We start from the raw sequence: 17,940 nt of genomic DNA, 5'->3' as shown, positions 1-17,940 counted from the left end.
TGGTGCTAACTTTTGCCCCACAAGCAGTTTTTCAACTAAAAAGGTTTTAACTTTTTACAAAAACGAATACGCTTTATTATCTATTATAGAATGAAGGTTTTCCTTGACAATGTAGTTTCTAACTTTCCAGTTATTTTAGGTAGCTAAATCGTCATCCCCAAAATTGAAAAAAATAAAACAGAACAACGTAAAATTCTTCTTACCTTATGGCTTTTTTCACTTTCATGAAATGTATCTTATTCATATGTGTGAGCTGCTGGTATAATAATGTGTCAAACAAACAAACCGTTGCCGGATTTTTATATTCGTTTGTTTTGAAAAGGCCGATGCGCACTTTTGCCCCGTACTACTCTATACTTTTAGCCGTTTTTTCTAGCCGATTTTTCAAAGTTTGTAGTAAATTAAAGGAGCATTTAATCGCGAATCTATCAGAGTACAAAATGCTACGCGACTTTCAGAATGAATTGTGGGTTAGGAGTGCGTGTATGTGTGGAAATAAGTATCTATACGTGTGAGTATCATCACTTCTTTCAATCCTCGTACGTATAATCGCATGAAAACAAAAGTTACGAATCTTTCTTTCTGAGAGTCGCGTAGGACTTTTTTTTACTTCTGGTACGATTTACCTAATCTTCTCTAATTTACTCAAAACTTTGAAAAATCGGCTAGAAAAAACGGCTGAACGTATAAATTTGAAACGTTCACAGATGTTTAGGAATTACACTAGGCTAAAAATTTTATTGCAAACATTAGAACTTACTGCGATATTTGTAGAATTACAGTAGATTTTTCAAAACACTCTAAAAATCCTTTTTTGACACTTTCGATGCAAAAAATTCAACAATTTTTTTTTCTCGTCAAAGTAACAAATTATCATCGTTGTGCAGCATTAATTGGAGTTTCCAAAACTGCCTTTCGATTTGCAGTGCGATGGTTGTTTATTGAATGATTCATCATCGAAAACGGTGGAGTATTTTTTCATTCAAACTGAAATATCTCTGTAAAGAAAGGTCTAACAGGAACGTTCTAGGAACCAAATGAAAGCTGGTTGATAAGGGTAATTGGATTTGCTAATGAGTTGGTTAGCCAAAAATTGTGTTAGTCCAGAAAATCTTTGAAAAAAAAAAACAGAGAAAAATCGATTTTTCATTTCTTCCCGATATTGTTGCCCACTACAGCTACACACACCAAAATAAAAATATGTACGTAAAATATTCTAATACCTGAAAGTTGTAGCTTCAAAACCATCGATATGCGTTGATTTTTCATGAAGTAACAGCAAAAATCACTTAAAATTTCCGTCTTCGCACCCTGTTGCTCTAATTAATTTGTCGAGTGTATATCGTAACCAACGCGCGTTGAAGTCACTATCTCGATTTTTTCAAATAACATTTCGTAATTGCTATTTTTGAATGTCGTAAATAATGCACTGTTTCAAAAGGTGCATTGTCGAAGTAAAATGAGATGTTTCAATCTTCTGAATAGTCAACAACGCCGGCTAGATCCATACAGTCACCAGTTCGAAATAAGAATGTTGAATGTTGATTGGAATTTTGAATGAAGATTCGATTCTAATGTTCTGTATTTGTAATCTTCATAGTTAAAAGTACCGTGCATTGCCATTATTTCAATGTAATTTGGGCTGTGGAAATTAGACAAAGAATTGATTCAAACTTCTGAGAACATAATCCTTATATGAGGAAGAACACATAGAGGAACTGGTACAAATTCGGTACCCCATTTTGTTTTTTTGGCTCTTGGCCAATGCTCGGAATTTCTTCATATTACATCAGCTTATGGAGGGATATATTGCGGACATTTACCCGCAAACCGATTTCAAAAATTTTGATTTGGCTCGGAGCTTTGAGCATAGAAGTGAAACAACTCAAACTCGAGTACCCGAGATGCCTGGGTATAAATTCAACACCACATTTTTTGTATTTTTTCAAATTAAAAGAAACGTCCTGAAATCACTGAAAAATGTATTTTTTGACATTTTCATACAAAATAGAAGTGAACTACTCTATCTTACGTAAATTAACTCAACTTTGACTAAAAAGCATGCAATTTTACATAACAAAGAGGAACAAAAAAAATATTTTTTCAAGAAAAAGTGAACAAATTTCATCTCGATTTATTTCCAACTAAAATAGTAAAACGAATCAAAAGCCTATCAAAAATCGCAAGCGTAGTAATCACTTTGTTTACATTGGGGTGCCAAATTACCCGCATACCGAATTTTAACTTTGGAATGAAATCTATGAAATTTGTGAATAAAATCTCGATACACTTACTTGAATTCGTTGAATAACATCAATTTCTTGATCCAAATCAGCTTTAATATTTAAAATCGGCTCACTATTCGATTTTTAATGGTTCTTCAAAAGACGCATATGATAAATTTTCGAGATTTCAAAAACAACTAAACTTGAATTTTTTTTAAAAACCACAAATATTTTGGGTTTTTGGCATCTGACGTTTGTTACTACATTACTAGAACACTTTTTTTTATTCACTACCAGAGTGCGCTCATTACCGCCGGAGATCCGGGTGAGTACCAAATTACCCACAGGGTACCGAATTTGTACCAGTTCCTCTATCTACCTTTGATAAAAAAAACTATTGTAACAATTGAAAAAATCGATGGCAACTTAGTTGCCACTGCCCGTTAACCCCAAAACACTGTTTGCCGCTGCCTTGTTAGCTCACTTTATTGCCTCTTTGGTTATGCAAAATTCAAGCAATATTTTTAGTGCAGCGAAAGAAAATATTTTTTTATATAGACTTTAACCCTTTATAAGGCCGTTGTTTTGACTTTGGCATAACCAAGGGTTAACGGGCAACTATATTGTCACCAATTTTTCCAACTGTTTTAATAGTTAATTTTTTTTTCAAAGGTAAATATTTGTTAGTCCCCATGTAAGGCTCATGTACTTTGAAGTTGGAATCAATTCGTTGCTTAGTTTCCACGGCCTTATAAAGAGTTAAAGTTTGTTTTGGTGGATTTGTTCCAGTTGTAGGGAAACCAGCGTTTTTGTGACGGTCTGTATGTCTAAGTGTTTTCATATATACCCAAAAAATGCCCATTAAGGAACAAAAGCCTTTTTTCACTCCGGATAATCGAATTTTCCGGATAATCGAATCGTAAAAAAATTAAAAGAGCTCCCCCTGGGAGAGAGGGAATGTTTTGAGGTAATCGAAACAAAATATTGATCGCTTTGTTACAACTCATGGACCAAAATATTATTCAAATGGTCAAGCCCAACTACAAGCAAAAGCTTATGCGTGAGCAAAAGCTTGGCATTCAAGAGCCAAGAAAAGTTCGATGACATGGTTAAGCGAATCACCATTAGGAATACTATGTTCTAGGTAACCGAGACTTGGGACGAGGTACCGGCTGATTCTGATTCTGAACGACGATGAGATAGACAACCTTGTTTAGTCCAAACACATATTTCTGGGATGATGAAATTTTTTTGAAAAGCGCAGAATCACCCAAGGGATATTAGCAAAAAATGAATTTCGGGATTTAGGTGACAAAAAAAATCGAGATAACAGTAGATCTCGATGTTTCATGAAATTCAAAGACATTTTCCGATTTCATGCACTTGGATGATTTTATAGTTTTCGGAAGGCTCAAACTTTGGCGTCTTTGTGACAATGGTAAATAAAGTCCGATTGAGCTGAAATGTTGTATAGTGTATTTTTTCGAGGGAATCAACATTTTTCAGGAAGACCCATTCGTACATTTGAGATGATCATTTTCGTTGGTCAAAGGTTTATCATTTATTTTGTATTCTTTGCAATAATCTCAACACTCCAGCCCCAACTTTTCCGTTTCCTTATTACGTTTATGATTATTCGAATGATCATATTATATATGATACACTGTGGATTTAAACATACTATACGGACCATGCTCATCCTACTTGTATCCATATTTCATTGAATTATTCTATTAGGCATGTTTAAATATTAAATCAATGTATTTATTTAAATTTAGAATTTTCAACGTATATAAATCTACTGCGGATAATCGAAACTAGTTGTATGGAACAACCCCTTTTCCAGCCTTCTCTACTTAGCTACGTCCTAATTTTGTTCAAATAATCATATTTATAATGTATATTAACAAATTACTCAGAATTTCTGATGAAAAAATTCAAAACTAAAATACTTGGATAATTGACTATGCAATGCAACTATGCAATTATGGTTAGTTATGTTATATACGTAAACGATAGCAATAACAAATTTGATTTTATTTAAATCGAGTAAACTTTGTAAAACATAAATTCAGGATATATCCGAACATATCTGGTCGGAAAATATCACACCAGCCTGATAGTCTTCCATTCCATTTTTTCCTTTGGACAGAATTTTCTCTCTCACATTTTTTTACACTAAGTACTAAGTTAGATGTTTACCGATCTAATGCTAACGTATCTGAAGCACATCCCACCGCACCGCATTACCATTTTTGTGATTTTCCAATGGGCTCGTACCCAACAGAACATCTCTCCAAAGCTAACACTTACCGAGCATGCGAATAATGGCCTTTCGTGATTGGGATATCCGTGATGGACCATTTACCGAGTCGTTCCGAACGCCTGCAATGGTAAGAAGGGGAAAATGGAAGTGAAAAAAGCAGCTGATTAAATACAGGTCGGATTTATTCATATAATCTTATCTGCAGAAGCGATACATAGCTATTGTCGACCACTTCACAACAGCACAACTTTGAGCGTCGTTCTGGCCTTTTCTCGGTATAATTAGCCAGAGGAAGCATCACAACGAAAAGAGCCCTCATTTCCAATCCATTTTTATGATTGCGACGACCGTTTCATTAGGGCGAAGAACAATGGTCCGTTTATGGATTGACGAAGAAATCAATATTTCGAATTCTTCCACGTGAATGCATCAACAAATATCAATTTCATAATGAGAGTCCCCTCCGATGGACTGGTTGGGTCGATGGATTTTCGGATGAGCGGGTTCACATGCGAGATGTATCCTATGGACAAGATGTCGCGTAAACATGTTTTGATAGTTGCTTTCCTGTCCAGTTCGAGATGTGTGTGCTCTTGTAACGAGTATATCCACTATGATGTGTTGAGTATAGGGTAGCACTCTCAAGTAGGATTATACAATGGGATATATTTCGGGTGAACCTAAGAAACAATGGGTTCTGTTGATGATAGCGTTCATTGGTTTCAATATAACAGAGTAGGTCGTCAGCTGTGGTACCCTATTCCATCTCCCTAAAGTAGGCACACATCACGTGAAAGCGACGGCAAAAGTAGGAGTGATACGATTGACCTTGAGTCGTGAAGCTACCCTTGTTTCAGAGACACGGGAATCTAGAAAATTGTCGAACTAGGATGGTAGATAGCTACAGATCTGTGATAATGAAATATACGTTAGCCATGCAAAACGTAATCATTGATTCGTTTGGTTTCATTCTCGTTCTATTGAAGTTATAATCAATAATAATAAAATAATAATGCACAAACGCAAATTTCGTAAACTGTATCATGCCTAAACGTCATATACTCAAACCATCACCACTATATATTTTTAAATGCAGGTCAGAAGAAAAAAAAAGAACAATTCCACATAAAATAAAAACTTGAACTTGGAAAAATTAAATAGTTAAAAAATCGGAAAGAAAATCGAAATACTACATTATCACATCGTTTATGATTTGTTAATTAATTAAATGATAGATAAATTATGGTGTGCGATGATGTCATGTCGGTTACGAAGAAATAGAGACATTAGTTTTGACGTAGGACTACGTCTTTCATTTCTATACCGGGGTGTAAAATCGAAGTTTCGAAAACGAAAGCGTTACGCCGGAGACCGAGATTTTGAGCGTTAATAGCTCCTAAACAACTGAACGAAATCCGGAAATCCACTCAGTTCTAATTGAACAGCAATTGGAACATGTTGTCGCTGTTGTGGTGAAGCTCTTCGTTTATCATGAAAGCGCGGATGAACGGTGTCACCAAGAGCCTGTTTGTGCACCCTAGGCCAGAAGGGAATCCATCAGGAGGATAGTGATGCCACAAACGGTTCCCCGGGAAGGCATCGCTACACACACATACACATACACACATACATCTTTCCGTTTGGATGCCATTCAGCATCGAGAAAGTTCCGGAAAGATCTAATCATTTCTGGAAAATAATCTGTCAGTTCCTCTGGGAATTTAAAAATACATTCATGTGAAAGAGTTTAATTGAATGTTTTCCATCCATGTAACACTGTGACCAAATACATTTGGTTTTGTGGTTTTTCAATCAATCGCAATTAACAGGATAGCTTCTGAAGATTATTCTTCCCCATCAGTAGGATATTTCCGTATCCAATATTGTATGCGCCCGCAATCGATTATTGCTCAGTCGCCGAAAGTTCCGAGCTCAGAGAGTTCGTTCCCCTCTAGTTTGCCATCCAAATTGCCATCGTAAACCACGCCTTCTCTCGATTCAATCACGCACAAAAAGCATACTTAAGCGATATTCTGGTGGTGAGACGCATTCATTTTTCGTGAGGACATCGACAAGACAACATCGTTGCTGAGGGTGCTGGACGGCGAAGGATCGAGATCTGCCCTGAAACGCAAGCAGTTTGTTTGAAACTGTGAGGGAGCACAGAGAAGCCGATCCTTCAGGAGAAGAGAAGGTGACCATCGGAGCAGCCGCTACACACACACATACACGCACGGAATTCTTTCCGTTTGGATGCCATTCAGCATCGAGAAAGATCCGGAAAATAATCTGCCAGTTCCTCTGGGAATTTAAAAATACATTCATGTGAAAGAGTTTATTTGAGTGTTTTCTATCCATGTAACACTGGAACCAAATATGTTTCAATCAAATGCTATTAATAGATGGTTATCGAGTTAGCATTAACCACTGGTGGGCTTCCAGTATCGAGGGAAATGTGGAAATATCTAATCGTTACTGAAAATAATCTGCCAGTTCCTCTGGGAATTTAAAAATACATTCATGTAAAGAGTTTATTTGAATGTTTTCTATCCATGTAACACTATGACCAAATATGTTTCAATCAAGGAAAATGTGGAAATATCTAATCGTTGCTGGAAAATAATCTGCCAGTCCCCCTTGGAATTGAAAATTACATTCAAGCGAAAGAGTTTATTTTAATGTTTTCTATCCATAAAATATCCATATAATACATTTGGATTTGTGATTTGTCAATCAAGTACAGTTAGCAGGAAAGCTTCCGAAGATTATTCTTCAGAACAAGGTTTTTCGTATCCTATATTGGATGCATAAAACCTTGTGCCTCAAACGTAACGCTCTCGTTTTCGAAGCCCCCCAAATATTCATTTATTTATTCATTCAGAATGGATTTAGATTCAACTTTAAACAAATGATCTCTAAATCAACGATAGTCCTACGTCACCCTTGCGGTTATACTATAGATATAACCCACTTCCTGTTTTTTAGATTTTACCAAAAACCTAATGCATGAAATATTTTGAAGGTTATTATTCAACATATTAAGGACCGGAAAGAAATCTGTAAGACATACGCCTAGGACTGCACGTTTTGACTTGTGTGAAGTTAGTGGATGAAAGTCCAGCGGATAAAAGTTTTTGTTGTGTGCAAGTTTCTGTGCAACGTCTTGCTGGATTTAATGAATAATTAATTATTTCAGTTGAAATAAATTGATTGATTATCAAGTAACAACCTTCAGAATCATGCTCATTAGATAGAGAATTGAATCATTCATCTTTCCTCATAATTTTTTTTTATCGTGACAGAGAAAAGTTATAGACTTAAACGTTAGCATAGGTCAATATAGGACAATATACAGAATTTAAAAAAAAAATGTTCAAATAGAGTTATCGAAGTTATTCGATAGATAAATATTTTACCTATCTTCCAGCCACAATTTTATTAATCGAAAAAGGGTCAGGAAACAGTTATAGACCAAGTTGTATGGGAGAAATTAATTATTTAAAAGAAAATTGAAAAAAGTTATTCGAAAGGACCCAAACCACATTCTCGAGATAGTACTCATTCGACATAGAATATTTTTATCTATCTTTAGCAAAATTTCCATTGGTCGAAAAAGGGTCTAAGAAAAATTATAGGCCAAAAACTTGCACGGGAGAAATTGATTACTTGAAAGAAAAGTAAAAAAAAAAAGTTATTTGAAAGGACCCTAAACACATTTTTGAGATTATACTCATTGGATAGAGATTATTTTTATCCATCTTCAGCCAAATTTTCGTTGGCCGAAAAGGGTCTGAGAAAGGTTATGGGCCAAAACGTATACAAGTTGTAAGTGGAAAATTAATGAATTCAAAGAAAATTGGAAAAAAGTTATTTGAAAGGACCCAAAACACAGTTTCAAGATAGTACTCATTCAATAGAGCACATCTATCTATCTTTATGCAACTTTTCATTGGTCGAAAAAGGGTCTAAGAAAAGTAATAGGCCAAAACCTGTACAACTTGTATGGGTGAAATAAATTAATTTAATGAAAATTGGAAAAAAGTTATTTGAAAGGGCCCAAAACACATTTTCAAGATAGTACTCATTCGATAGAGAATATTTTCATTTATCTTTAGCCAAACTTTTGTTGGTTGGAAAAGGGTATTGGCCAAAACGTATACGAGTTGTACGGGGGGAAGGATCTGGCTGGGTAAGGAAGTAAATAGTGCCCCAAACCAAATCACCAGCTCTATGGAAAATATTGTATAGGGTACCAAATAAGAAATTTTGACTATTTTTTAAACGACCATGGTGTTCACTTTTTCACAATTTTTCATTTATTTTACGCAATTGAGAATGAGCTTCGAGATAAAAATTTAAAAAAACATGGGTGGGTTATATCTATGATATAACCGCAAGGTTGACGTGGGACTACCTTAGCTTAGCAATCACTTAGCAAACAATTTCCAAATTCAATTGAATCCAACATATTTGCTTTGTGAGTAAAAAGATTGTGTAACGCCATGTAAGGTCAATTCATGCATTGTGATAGATTATGTCTTCGTTACAAATAAATTTAATGACAGTCCTTTTACGTTTGGCGTGATGACACTTGGGTTTCGAAGTCTGTGTTAGGCAAACACATTCCAGACGGAACAAATATGCCCCCGACTTGCATGAATTTGCAATGCCAATTTCCCCACGCTCCATGGATTAGAAAGTCTGTGTTAGGGAAACACATTTCACTCGGAACAAAAATACCCTCGACTTTCTTGTGTTTGCAATGCAGATTTCTCCAACGCTGCTTGGTTTTCAAGTCTGTGTTAGGGAACACACTTCGGTGAGAATAAAAGTCCCCATACTTCCATGTATCTGCAATGCCGATTTCCCCAAGCCTGCTTGGTTTTGATGGCTGTGTTGGGGAAACCGTAAATTGGGCCAATCAAAACGGAGCATTCAGGGCGTCTAGATAACGCTTAATATTTTACAGTTATTCAATTGTTTATCTAATTAAAAATAACATTTTAATAATTGTGATACTAGCGTAGAAATATTTCCTATCAATTGATGCAAACATTTTTCCGATCCAGTAAGAAATGTTTGAGTTATAAGCATTCGGAATCTTTCATTTTTTTCCTGCATGTTCTGTGTTTAGGTCTTCATTTTACCCCCAATATACTCCAGTTAGACGTAGTCCCTCGTCAAAAAAAACGAGTGGGTAATGTCGGTGACATAACCGGAATGACGTAGGAGTATACAAAGGGGACAGCTTTTGCTAAATATATATTTTAAATATATTGTTTTATTTTCTTCTCCTACGTGAATACCTACCTATCTAACTGAAAAATGGATTAGTTTACTGTTTACTCTTTATGAACATGTTGGAGGTTCTGAAAAGAACATTTGATGTTGTGTTTTTTCGTTTTTTTACAAACTTTCTCAATTTTTTCTCACTATCTTATAGTTGCTTCTTGATATTTTTCTGAAGGCTTTGTACTTATTAAATGTTCAACTCCGGTCATCTTTTGGCGTATGCACATATCGTACAATCAAAATGATGGCTATGATAGGGAATGCATAGTGGTGCTCAGCTCGTTCACTATCATATATTTCACTATTGAACACATTACCGTATATTTAAACTGTGGTTTCGGAAACGAATGAATTGTAAGATTTGTAGTCTCCGCAAACAATGTAAATAAAAATGAAAAAGAACTGAGGTTTTGGCGACGAACTCTGCGATCTGTCGAGAAATAGACGAGCTATAAGCGTTCTGAAAAACCAACAGTGAATAAAGGGACGGATGACCTTTAAAATTAGAACAGAGCAGCAGGAAATACATACTAGAGGCGAATGAATTGAAAAATTTAAGCCCTCTTGAAGCCAAAAAGAAGAAGAAGAAGAAAGAAATACATAGCTCATCATGTTGCTCCTTAGTTATGTTTCTATACAATGCAGATGTAACGTCAGTCAATTTTCAACATCAGTTATCAACCAAAGAAAGCAGTTCTTGCTACCGAGAAAATTCGAGAATGCCATCCTGCATACAATGTGTTGTAATTTGAAGCCACTTTCAATTCGGGAACCATGCATGGGTTTGTGAAAATTGAATGATCAATTTAAAAGACCCCAACCACCAATAAGTTCAAAAACAAGCATAAACAAAATAAATCAGTTCATATTATATGCCATATTATGTCACTTTAGAATGCATTGGCATTGTGAATAACTTTTAATAACTCTTCTTTAAAAGGTTTAATGGCCATGAAAAGCGTCGTGTTTTACGGTGGCTGGTTTTGCCACCAAAGCAATCTGTATAAACTTTTTCCTTCTTCTATCTGCTGCCGTTTTGGGATTGCGTTTGCCACTCGCTGAAACTAGTTGTTGCTACCGAACCGAATGTGTTCTGTTCTGTAGGCGTGTTTTCTTCCTATCCTCCTGAGAAGGGCCGTTTTTTTTGGGTTTCGGAACACACCATTCGCTTGAAATCTAGGTCACTTGTGCTTCGTTACCGCTTTGGTCCTCGGATCAGTAAATATTTACTTTCCTTTACAGCATATATTAAATGAGGGGCTTAGAATGAAAGGGGTGTAAGTGATTTGATCGATTTCTCTACATCGACTCTCTCTTTTGGTCATAACTCCGCAGCAAATACATTCCCAACTGTTTTTCACAATGTAGGTCAGAACCTCATCTATCGGATTCTATAGCAAACTTAAATTGGAACGTTTTTGCAGTTGAGTTATTAACTGAATAAAAAGTTGCTGAAGAGAAATCGATCAAGTCACTTACACCCCTTGCATTCTAAGCCCCTCAAATATCTTATGAAGCATAGGATTCCTTCCTACCTTCTTCTTGAATCGAAAATCGAGCGGACAGATCTGATGGGTGATTTTTTGTTTTTGGTTTCCCTTTTGCCAGTCCCCTCTGGTTTTATTGTGGTTTTAAATGTCGAGCTAAATGTAAATTACTGTACTTTCAATCTAGAAGCAATTCGAGAATTGATGAAAATTGAATAATCGGGAAAGTCCCCAACCATCAATAAGCTCAGAACAACTGCCAAATGCACATACTCATCATCCTGGCAAACAAATCATGAAAAAATCAATTTGTGTTTTATTATTATTTTGGATACTGTTTTAGAAAGCATTGAACTGTATTTCCTAAACTCTTTTTTGGAAGGGTTAGTGGCCCTGAAAAGCGCCTTGTTTTATGGAATGGTTCCAATTTAGAAAACTTAGTACTTAGGTTTTGAAAAAAAAACCATTTCGAACGCCCTCGATGCCGCCTTGTTCTGGATTTGCCACCAAAGCAGATTGTATAAAGAACATACTTTTTATTCTGCTACCTGCTGTCGTTTTGCGATTGCGTTTGCCACTCGCCACTCGCTACAACTGCCTGTTGTCTTGATGTCCACCGAACCGAATGTGTTCTGTTCTGAATGCTTTTCTTATCGTCGCGAGCAGCTTTGCCAGCCAACTCGATCACTTCGGCGGCCGAAACTATATAACGGCGGCTAGGTGGATTGGTGCACTGGTACTAACGCGCTCGGCCTAGCTACCCTTGTGGAGCAATTGGCGAATACACCTACGCGGAACTATAGACCAACACGGTTCGAGTGGGATTTTGCCTTTCCCTTCACTTTTCCTCCTTTGTCATGTTCAGACATGGCTGCTTGTGTTGGTTTGTTGATGTGATGTGATGCGAAACGATGTGGCGTACGGTTTGGATGAGAATGATCGTTACGGCAGTGGAGCGGGGATTTTTAATCTGACTGGTTGGCTCGAGAATTACGCATGTGTGAGACTGCGACCAATGTTTCGTTCATTTCATTTCTTTTTCCTTTCCAGTCTTGCTTCATTGTATTTCGCTGCTGCTCTGGTTGTCCGTTTTGGTCGGTACGATTTGAGGAGCACAAAATGGACCAATCAAAAATGGGCACATAGTGCATTTGGACAATGCTTGATATTTCACAATTATTCAATTATTTATCTCAAGAAAAATGAAATGTTATTCGTTATGATAGATGCATAGATATATTTCCTATCAATTGATACAAAAACCCTTGCGATCTATTGAGAAATGCTCGAGTTATAAGCGTTCCAAATCTTGCATTTTTTCCTACTTGTCAGTGCCTAGATTTTCATTTCACCCCCTATATCTTCCGGTTAGACGTAGTCCTACGTCAAAACTGGAGGTGCATGTTGGCAGCACTTGCCTGAACGTACCTTCCTATCCCATGCTACTTTGGCCAACACATACACACAGTGACAAGTGGACCGACATTTCACTGGGTGGGTATAAACAAGGGATTGCTAAGATGGCCGCCTTTCTGTAGCCAGCATACAAACTTATGAGCATAGAAATCATAACCTGAAATTAGAAATGAATTGCTTCGCACGATCCTGTAGCAGTGATTTTAATTACAAATCGACAAGAAAGCTTCCGGATGGGTATCCAAACATCGCTTGCCAAAGGAAACTATCCAACGTAATCAAATATTAACATATATGACTCCAAACAGTAAACAATACGTGAGCCCCTGAGCACGAGCCCTGTTTTATGCTGCCTACGCTCAATTTTCATTGGTTGGGATAGGGTTGCCAGAGCCCCGGGTATGAATAAACAAGAACAGAGAAAACGATGGTATTAAACGTATCCATGCAAATTTATTGAACTACAAACTACTTAAACTCTATTGAACTAAAGTTGAATTAAATTAAATTAACTGAAGCGTCCAGTATCGATAAAAAATATACATAAAAAATGTAAGGGGTTGTATCTAGGACACGACCGCATATTTTCGACGTAGAACTACGCATGTATATTACGCAATCCACTTGTTTACCACTTCGAATATTATTTTAGAATGCATCGAAATTTCTGTAATAGATTATGTTCTTCGTTACAAATAAATTTGATGAACGTCCTTTTACGTTAGATATAATGCCTCGGACTATCAAAATATGTGAACGGAAGAATTGTCAAACGATCATTGTATTTTACATTTCCCTCTGAAATTATTGCACATCTCATGTTTACGTAGTTCTCGAACCGCGAAAGTTCATTCGCCTCTAGTATCTGAAATGACGATTTTTCCAGGCTTCTCAGTTTAAAAGTACGTTTTAGGGAAACATATTCCAATCTGCACAACGACAAGCGAGTATAAAAGAACTCAACACCAAAAAATAGCTGATTCCCCCAGGCACATTGATTTTGAAGTCCGTGTTAGTGAAATACAGCTCAGTGGAAACAAAAATACCCCCGTCTTGCATGTATATTTTCAAAGCGGATTTTCATAGGTACATCGATTTTGAAGTCTGTGCTGGGGAAATCGGACCAATTAAAACTTGGCAGTTAGGGCGTTTAGATTACGCTTGACATTTTACAGTTATTCAATAATTCATCTCATGAAAAATAACATTTTATTAATTGTGATAGACGCGTAGAAATATTTCCTATCAATTGATGCAAACATCTTTCCGATCTGTTAATAAATATTCGAGTATAAGTATTCCAAATACGGGTAGGATTAGCACACAAATCGGCAGAACAAATGTATGGGAAAAAAGAAGTTCTTCCAGTTTCCATGAATTCAGATGTGATAGTTGTTTTTATGATAAATAATTGTATTATTACAAAATCTCTGAATTGTTCAGATAGAATCTAGACGCACTACTCATTTGACTACAGCGCTCTATGATCGGTTCTGGAATGTTTTGACAGCAGATCGTTTGAAAAATTCGACAATTAAAGTCTGGTTACGACGCATTCATATTTTAAAGAAAGTGACTGACATCCATATCTAAAATCCGACGTCAGGATCAAAAATTGCAAAATCTCCCAATGTATTAATCTACATAACCAACCGATCAAATCTTTTAAATAATAGTGTATAATATGTTATTATATTTAAATCACTCGGATAAAAATTATCGTCTTAAATATAGTGAAGATACTTTATTTTCCATTGAAAATGGCACAAAGTTGTTGGTTCTCTCCTAGAAAAAAAAGGGTGAAGTACAGTAGGTAATAATTAGGTTGAATTGTATGACCGAGAATTGTGAATTTAAATGTTAATGAATAACTTCAATTTTCTCGAATTGTGTTTAATCAGAAGAATTATGAAGATTATGATTATGAAAAACAAAACATCACATCTCTTCTTCAGAGCATATGGCGATAGTGCTTAGGCTTGTGCTTGTGACGAAACTTAGTGCTTATGACGAAATATAACGATTCTTACGTTAATTTTTAGGTGACTTAGGTTTTTCCAAACCCTCTGCGTAAAAAAATCCTGGCTGTATAGAATATATTGGAGTTTTCAAAAATGTTTTTCTATGACTATTTATTGAACTATTCATCATCAAAAACGAATTCGAAATTTTTCGTTCAAACTGTTCTACAACAACGTTATAGAAATCAAGTGAAAGATAGTTGACAACGTTAATTGAATTTGTTATCTTTGAAAAAACAGAACAAAATCGATTTCTCATTTCTTCTCGATATTTTTGTCCAATACATCTACATACAAATTTCTCTGTAAAATATTCCGTGTAAATCCATGTAAATTATGCTTTAAAGTGATTTTTATCCCATCTTCATGTGTTGATATTTCACGATTTTAAAGCATTTCAAAAATCGACTAAAAATTTTGATTTCGCACTCTGTTTCTTAAATTTTTTTTTTCGAGTGTGAAAAAGTTCTATTTCCATTTTCGTTAAATCATTAATTTCCCTCCTACAACTTGGATGCATTTTGCCCCATAACTTTTCTCAGACCCTTTTTCGGCTGAAAATGGATAAAAATATTCTCTGTGTTTTAAAAATTTCCTTAAATTAAATAATTTCCCCCATACAAGTTGTATAGGTTTTGGATTATAACATTTCTTAGACCCTTTTCCGTCCAATGGAAATTTCGCTAAAGATAGATAAAAATATTTCATATCGAATAAGTACTATTTCGAGAATGTGTTTTGAGTACTTTCAAAAAACTTTTTTCCAATTTTATTTCAAATAATTATTTTCTCCCATACAACTTGGCCTATACCTTTTCTCAGACCATTTTCTGATAAATGAAATTGTGGCTGGAAGATAGGTAAAATATTTATCCATCGAATAACTTCGATAACTCTATTCGAACAACTTTTTTTGATTTTCAAAATTCTGTATATTTCCTATATTGACCCTCACGTTTCAGTCTGTAACTTTTCTCTGTCACTATCAAGAAAAAAATGAATTATGTGAAAAGATGAATGATTCAATTCTCTATCTAATGAGCATGATTGTGAAAGATGTTACTTGATAAACAATCAACTCGTGAAAACTCGTGAGCGGTCCGTAAAGTGTTAAGACGGATCGTGTTGGTGATATAACAAATTTTATATATATATATATATATATATATGAGAAATTAGAAATACAATAAAGAGTCAGTTGATTAGTGACGGCCATTCTTTGTCAATCACCGTTTATAATATTTTATGTTGAAATAATCACTACTGAATCCCCTAAGATAACCCTTTCCATAAGAATAATTTCATGCGTTTAACTAATATCAGTGAACTATCCAAATTTCTGCCACCCGAACAGCTCTTGGGGCACTCACCGAGTTCGGCTGTCCTCTGCGTTCGGGAGCGGATCTGCATGCCCATCCTGCCGTACAGCACTATCATCACAACCATCGGAGCGGCGAAGAATAGACACGTCGAAAGCTCCCATAGGGGGATTCCCTCCGGATTGCTCAGCATCGCACAGAAGGCGGAATCCATAATTTTCTCATGGGCTGCGGAACGAGAAGGAAGAGAATTTAAGAGATACAAAAAGTGGTGTCGAGTTGGTTTCTGGTTGATGCTGTAATAGAGAAAAATAAAATGGATGGGTTCCCCGGAAATAGTATCCGATTGTGGTCATAGGAAAATAATGCCACATAAAAATCTAGCAGATGTATTTGAGACACCGATTCCTTCGAGGCAATAAATATGTAGAACAGATCAGATTTATTTTTTATGATGCATACTGATGTTGCCACACAAGTGACAGAGCCTTATTTCAGTGGAAGTTAATCTGGATTATTTATTGTGTTCATGCGAATTTTTTAAACCTTTGCAGTAACAACTCACTATATTTATTTCACGTACAATCCCTTCCTGTCGCAGACTCATAATTCACATTATACCTTTCCACATATATTAAATTTTTCGTACAATTCGACGATTACTGTAGCGTGATACTGTTGGGCTCCAGCAGAGTGCCGCAAACAAACACCTTTGCAGACACAGCGGTCGGCGAAAGGATATATCATTATATCTGACAACGCAGAAAGCGATATACGGTGTTGGAAGCCTGAACCCCACGAAGCCGGTGGCACGAGGGAACATTCTCACGTAGCGACACATTCATTATCACGACTGGACGAATTCGTTGTGTGGCGGGATAAAAGCACTTGTATGTATCTCAACTTGAATGTAACGAAGGAAAAATGATAATTCTTTTTCGAGGATGTTTATGTTTCCTATGTTTCCGCTTATTCGTTGGTTTTGAGTGTAGCGCTTTTCTCAGCTGTAACCCTTTATGGGTTCATTTGGCAGAATTCCATTTGTCTATCCACGGGCGTCATCACGTTTCCTGTATTTTAATGGAGATACGAAACAACAACCACGGATGATGTATGGGAGAAGATTTCGTGGAATATTTAGTAAGATCGTAATGAGGATATCTATATGGGGGTTTAAAAAGCGAGCATCGTTATATTATCTTTCAGAATTAAAATCCTAAGTAAGATACTTAAAACAAAACGGAAGAGTCATATCTCATCGTTGGATGTTCTGTTCAATGTGTTAATAGCAAGAGAATAATGCATAAAACGACTCAGAGCGCTCACTTGACTTTCTTGGAACACAGCAAGAATATAAATGATAAACTTATGGAACATCATGGTGGTTAACAACAGCTTCTTAGTATGCAAGTTTGACAGTTGTAAAGTGCTTTAAAAAATAATAGTAGCAGTTTATAATTTAATTCTCGGCATTATTTCGGTAAGGTTTTTATTGGTAAACAAGATATTTCAATTCTTGTATATTTTACCTATTTCTCCTATATGCGTGTGAATGTTATTCGCTGTTTGTTTCATACTTTAATGTGTCTAGTTATTTGAAAAACTATTGATGAATGGATTTCAACAGTTAGTTTGGAACAAAATTACAAGGTACGAAAATGAAATACGGATTTGACGAAAACAAATCGCGCAAATTCAAATGTACAATGTTTCCGACATTGAACTTGGAAATCCACCGTAAATGTACCAATATACCAATATCTTTTAGAAAGAAGTCGGTGATTATCTTCGTCTTAGTCTTCACCTTTTTCCTTCTTCTTTTTTGTGTAATTTAAACTTTTAAGTTCATTCGCCCCTAGCCATTTGATGATCCAAACCGATTCTCCCTCAATCTCAGCCTCGCTTAGCCTTAAGT

General features: G+C 35.8%; 1 protein-coding gene across 4 annotated transcripts in view; it reads right to left on the bottom strand.

Annotated features, from left to right (window-relative positions):
* The window catches only part of LOC129775527 (neuropeptides capa receptor), a 237,546-nt gene that overhangs the window by 75,283 nt on the left and 144,323 nt on the right, over positions 1-17,940 (bottom strand). For all 4 annotated transcript variants that reach the window (XM_055780365.1, XM_055780366.1, XM_055780364.1 and 1 more), the window contains 2 exons: positions 16,077-16,253; positions 4,539-4,610 (listed from right to left, as the gene is read on the bottom strand). In XM_055780365.1, coding sequence (XP_055636340.1) covers positions 4,539-4,610; positions 16,077-16,253 — 249 coding nt within the window. The remainder of the gene's footprint in view (positions 1-4,538; positions 4,611-16,076; positions 16,254-17,940) is intronic.

This window comes from Toxorhynchites rutilus, chromosome 3 (assembly GCF_029784135.1).
Source record: "Toxorhynchites rutilus septentrionalis strain SRP chromosome 3, ASM2978413v1, whole genome shotgun sequence".
Lineage (NCBI taxonomy): Eukaryota > Metazoa > Arthropoda > Insecta > Diptera > Culicidae > Toxorhynchites > Toxorhynchites rutilus.
The sequence above is the reverse complement of the archived record's forward strand: the minus strand, read 5'-3'. Positions and strand labels throughout refer to the sequence as shown.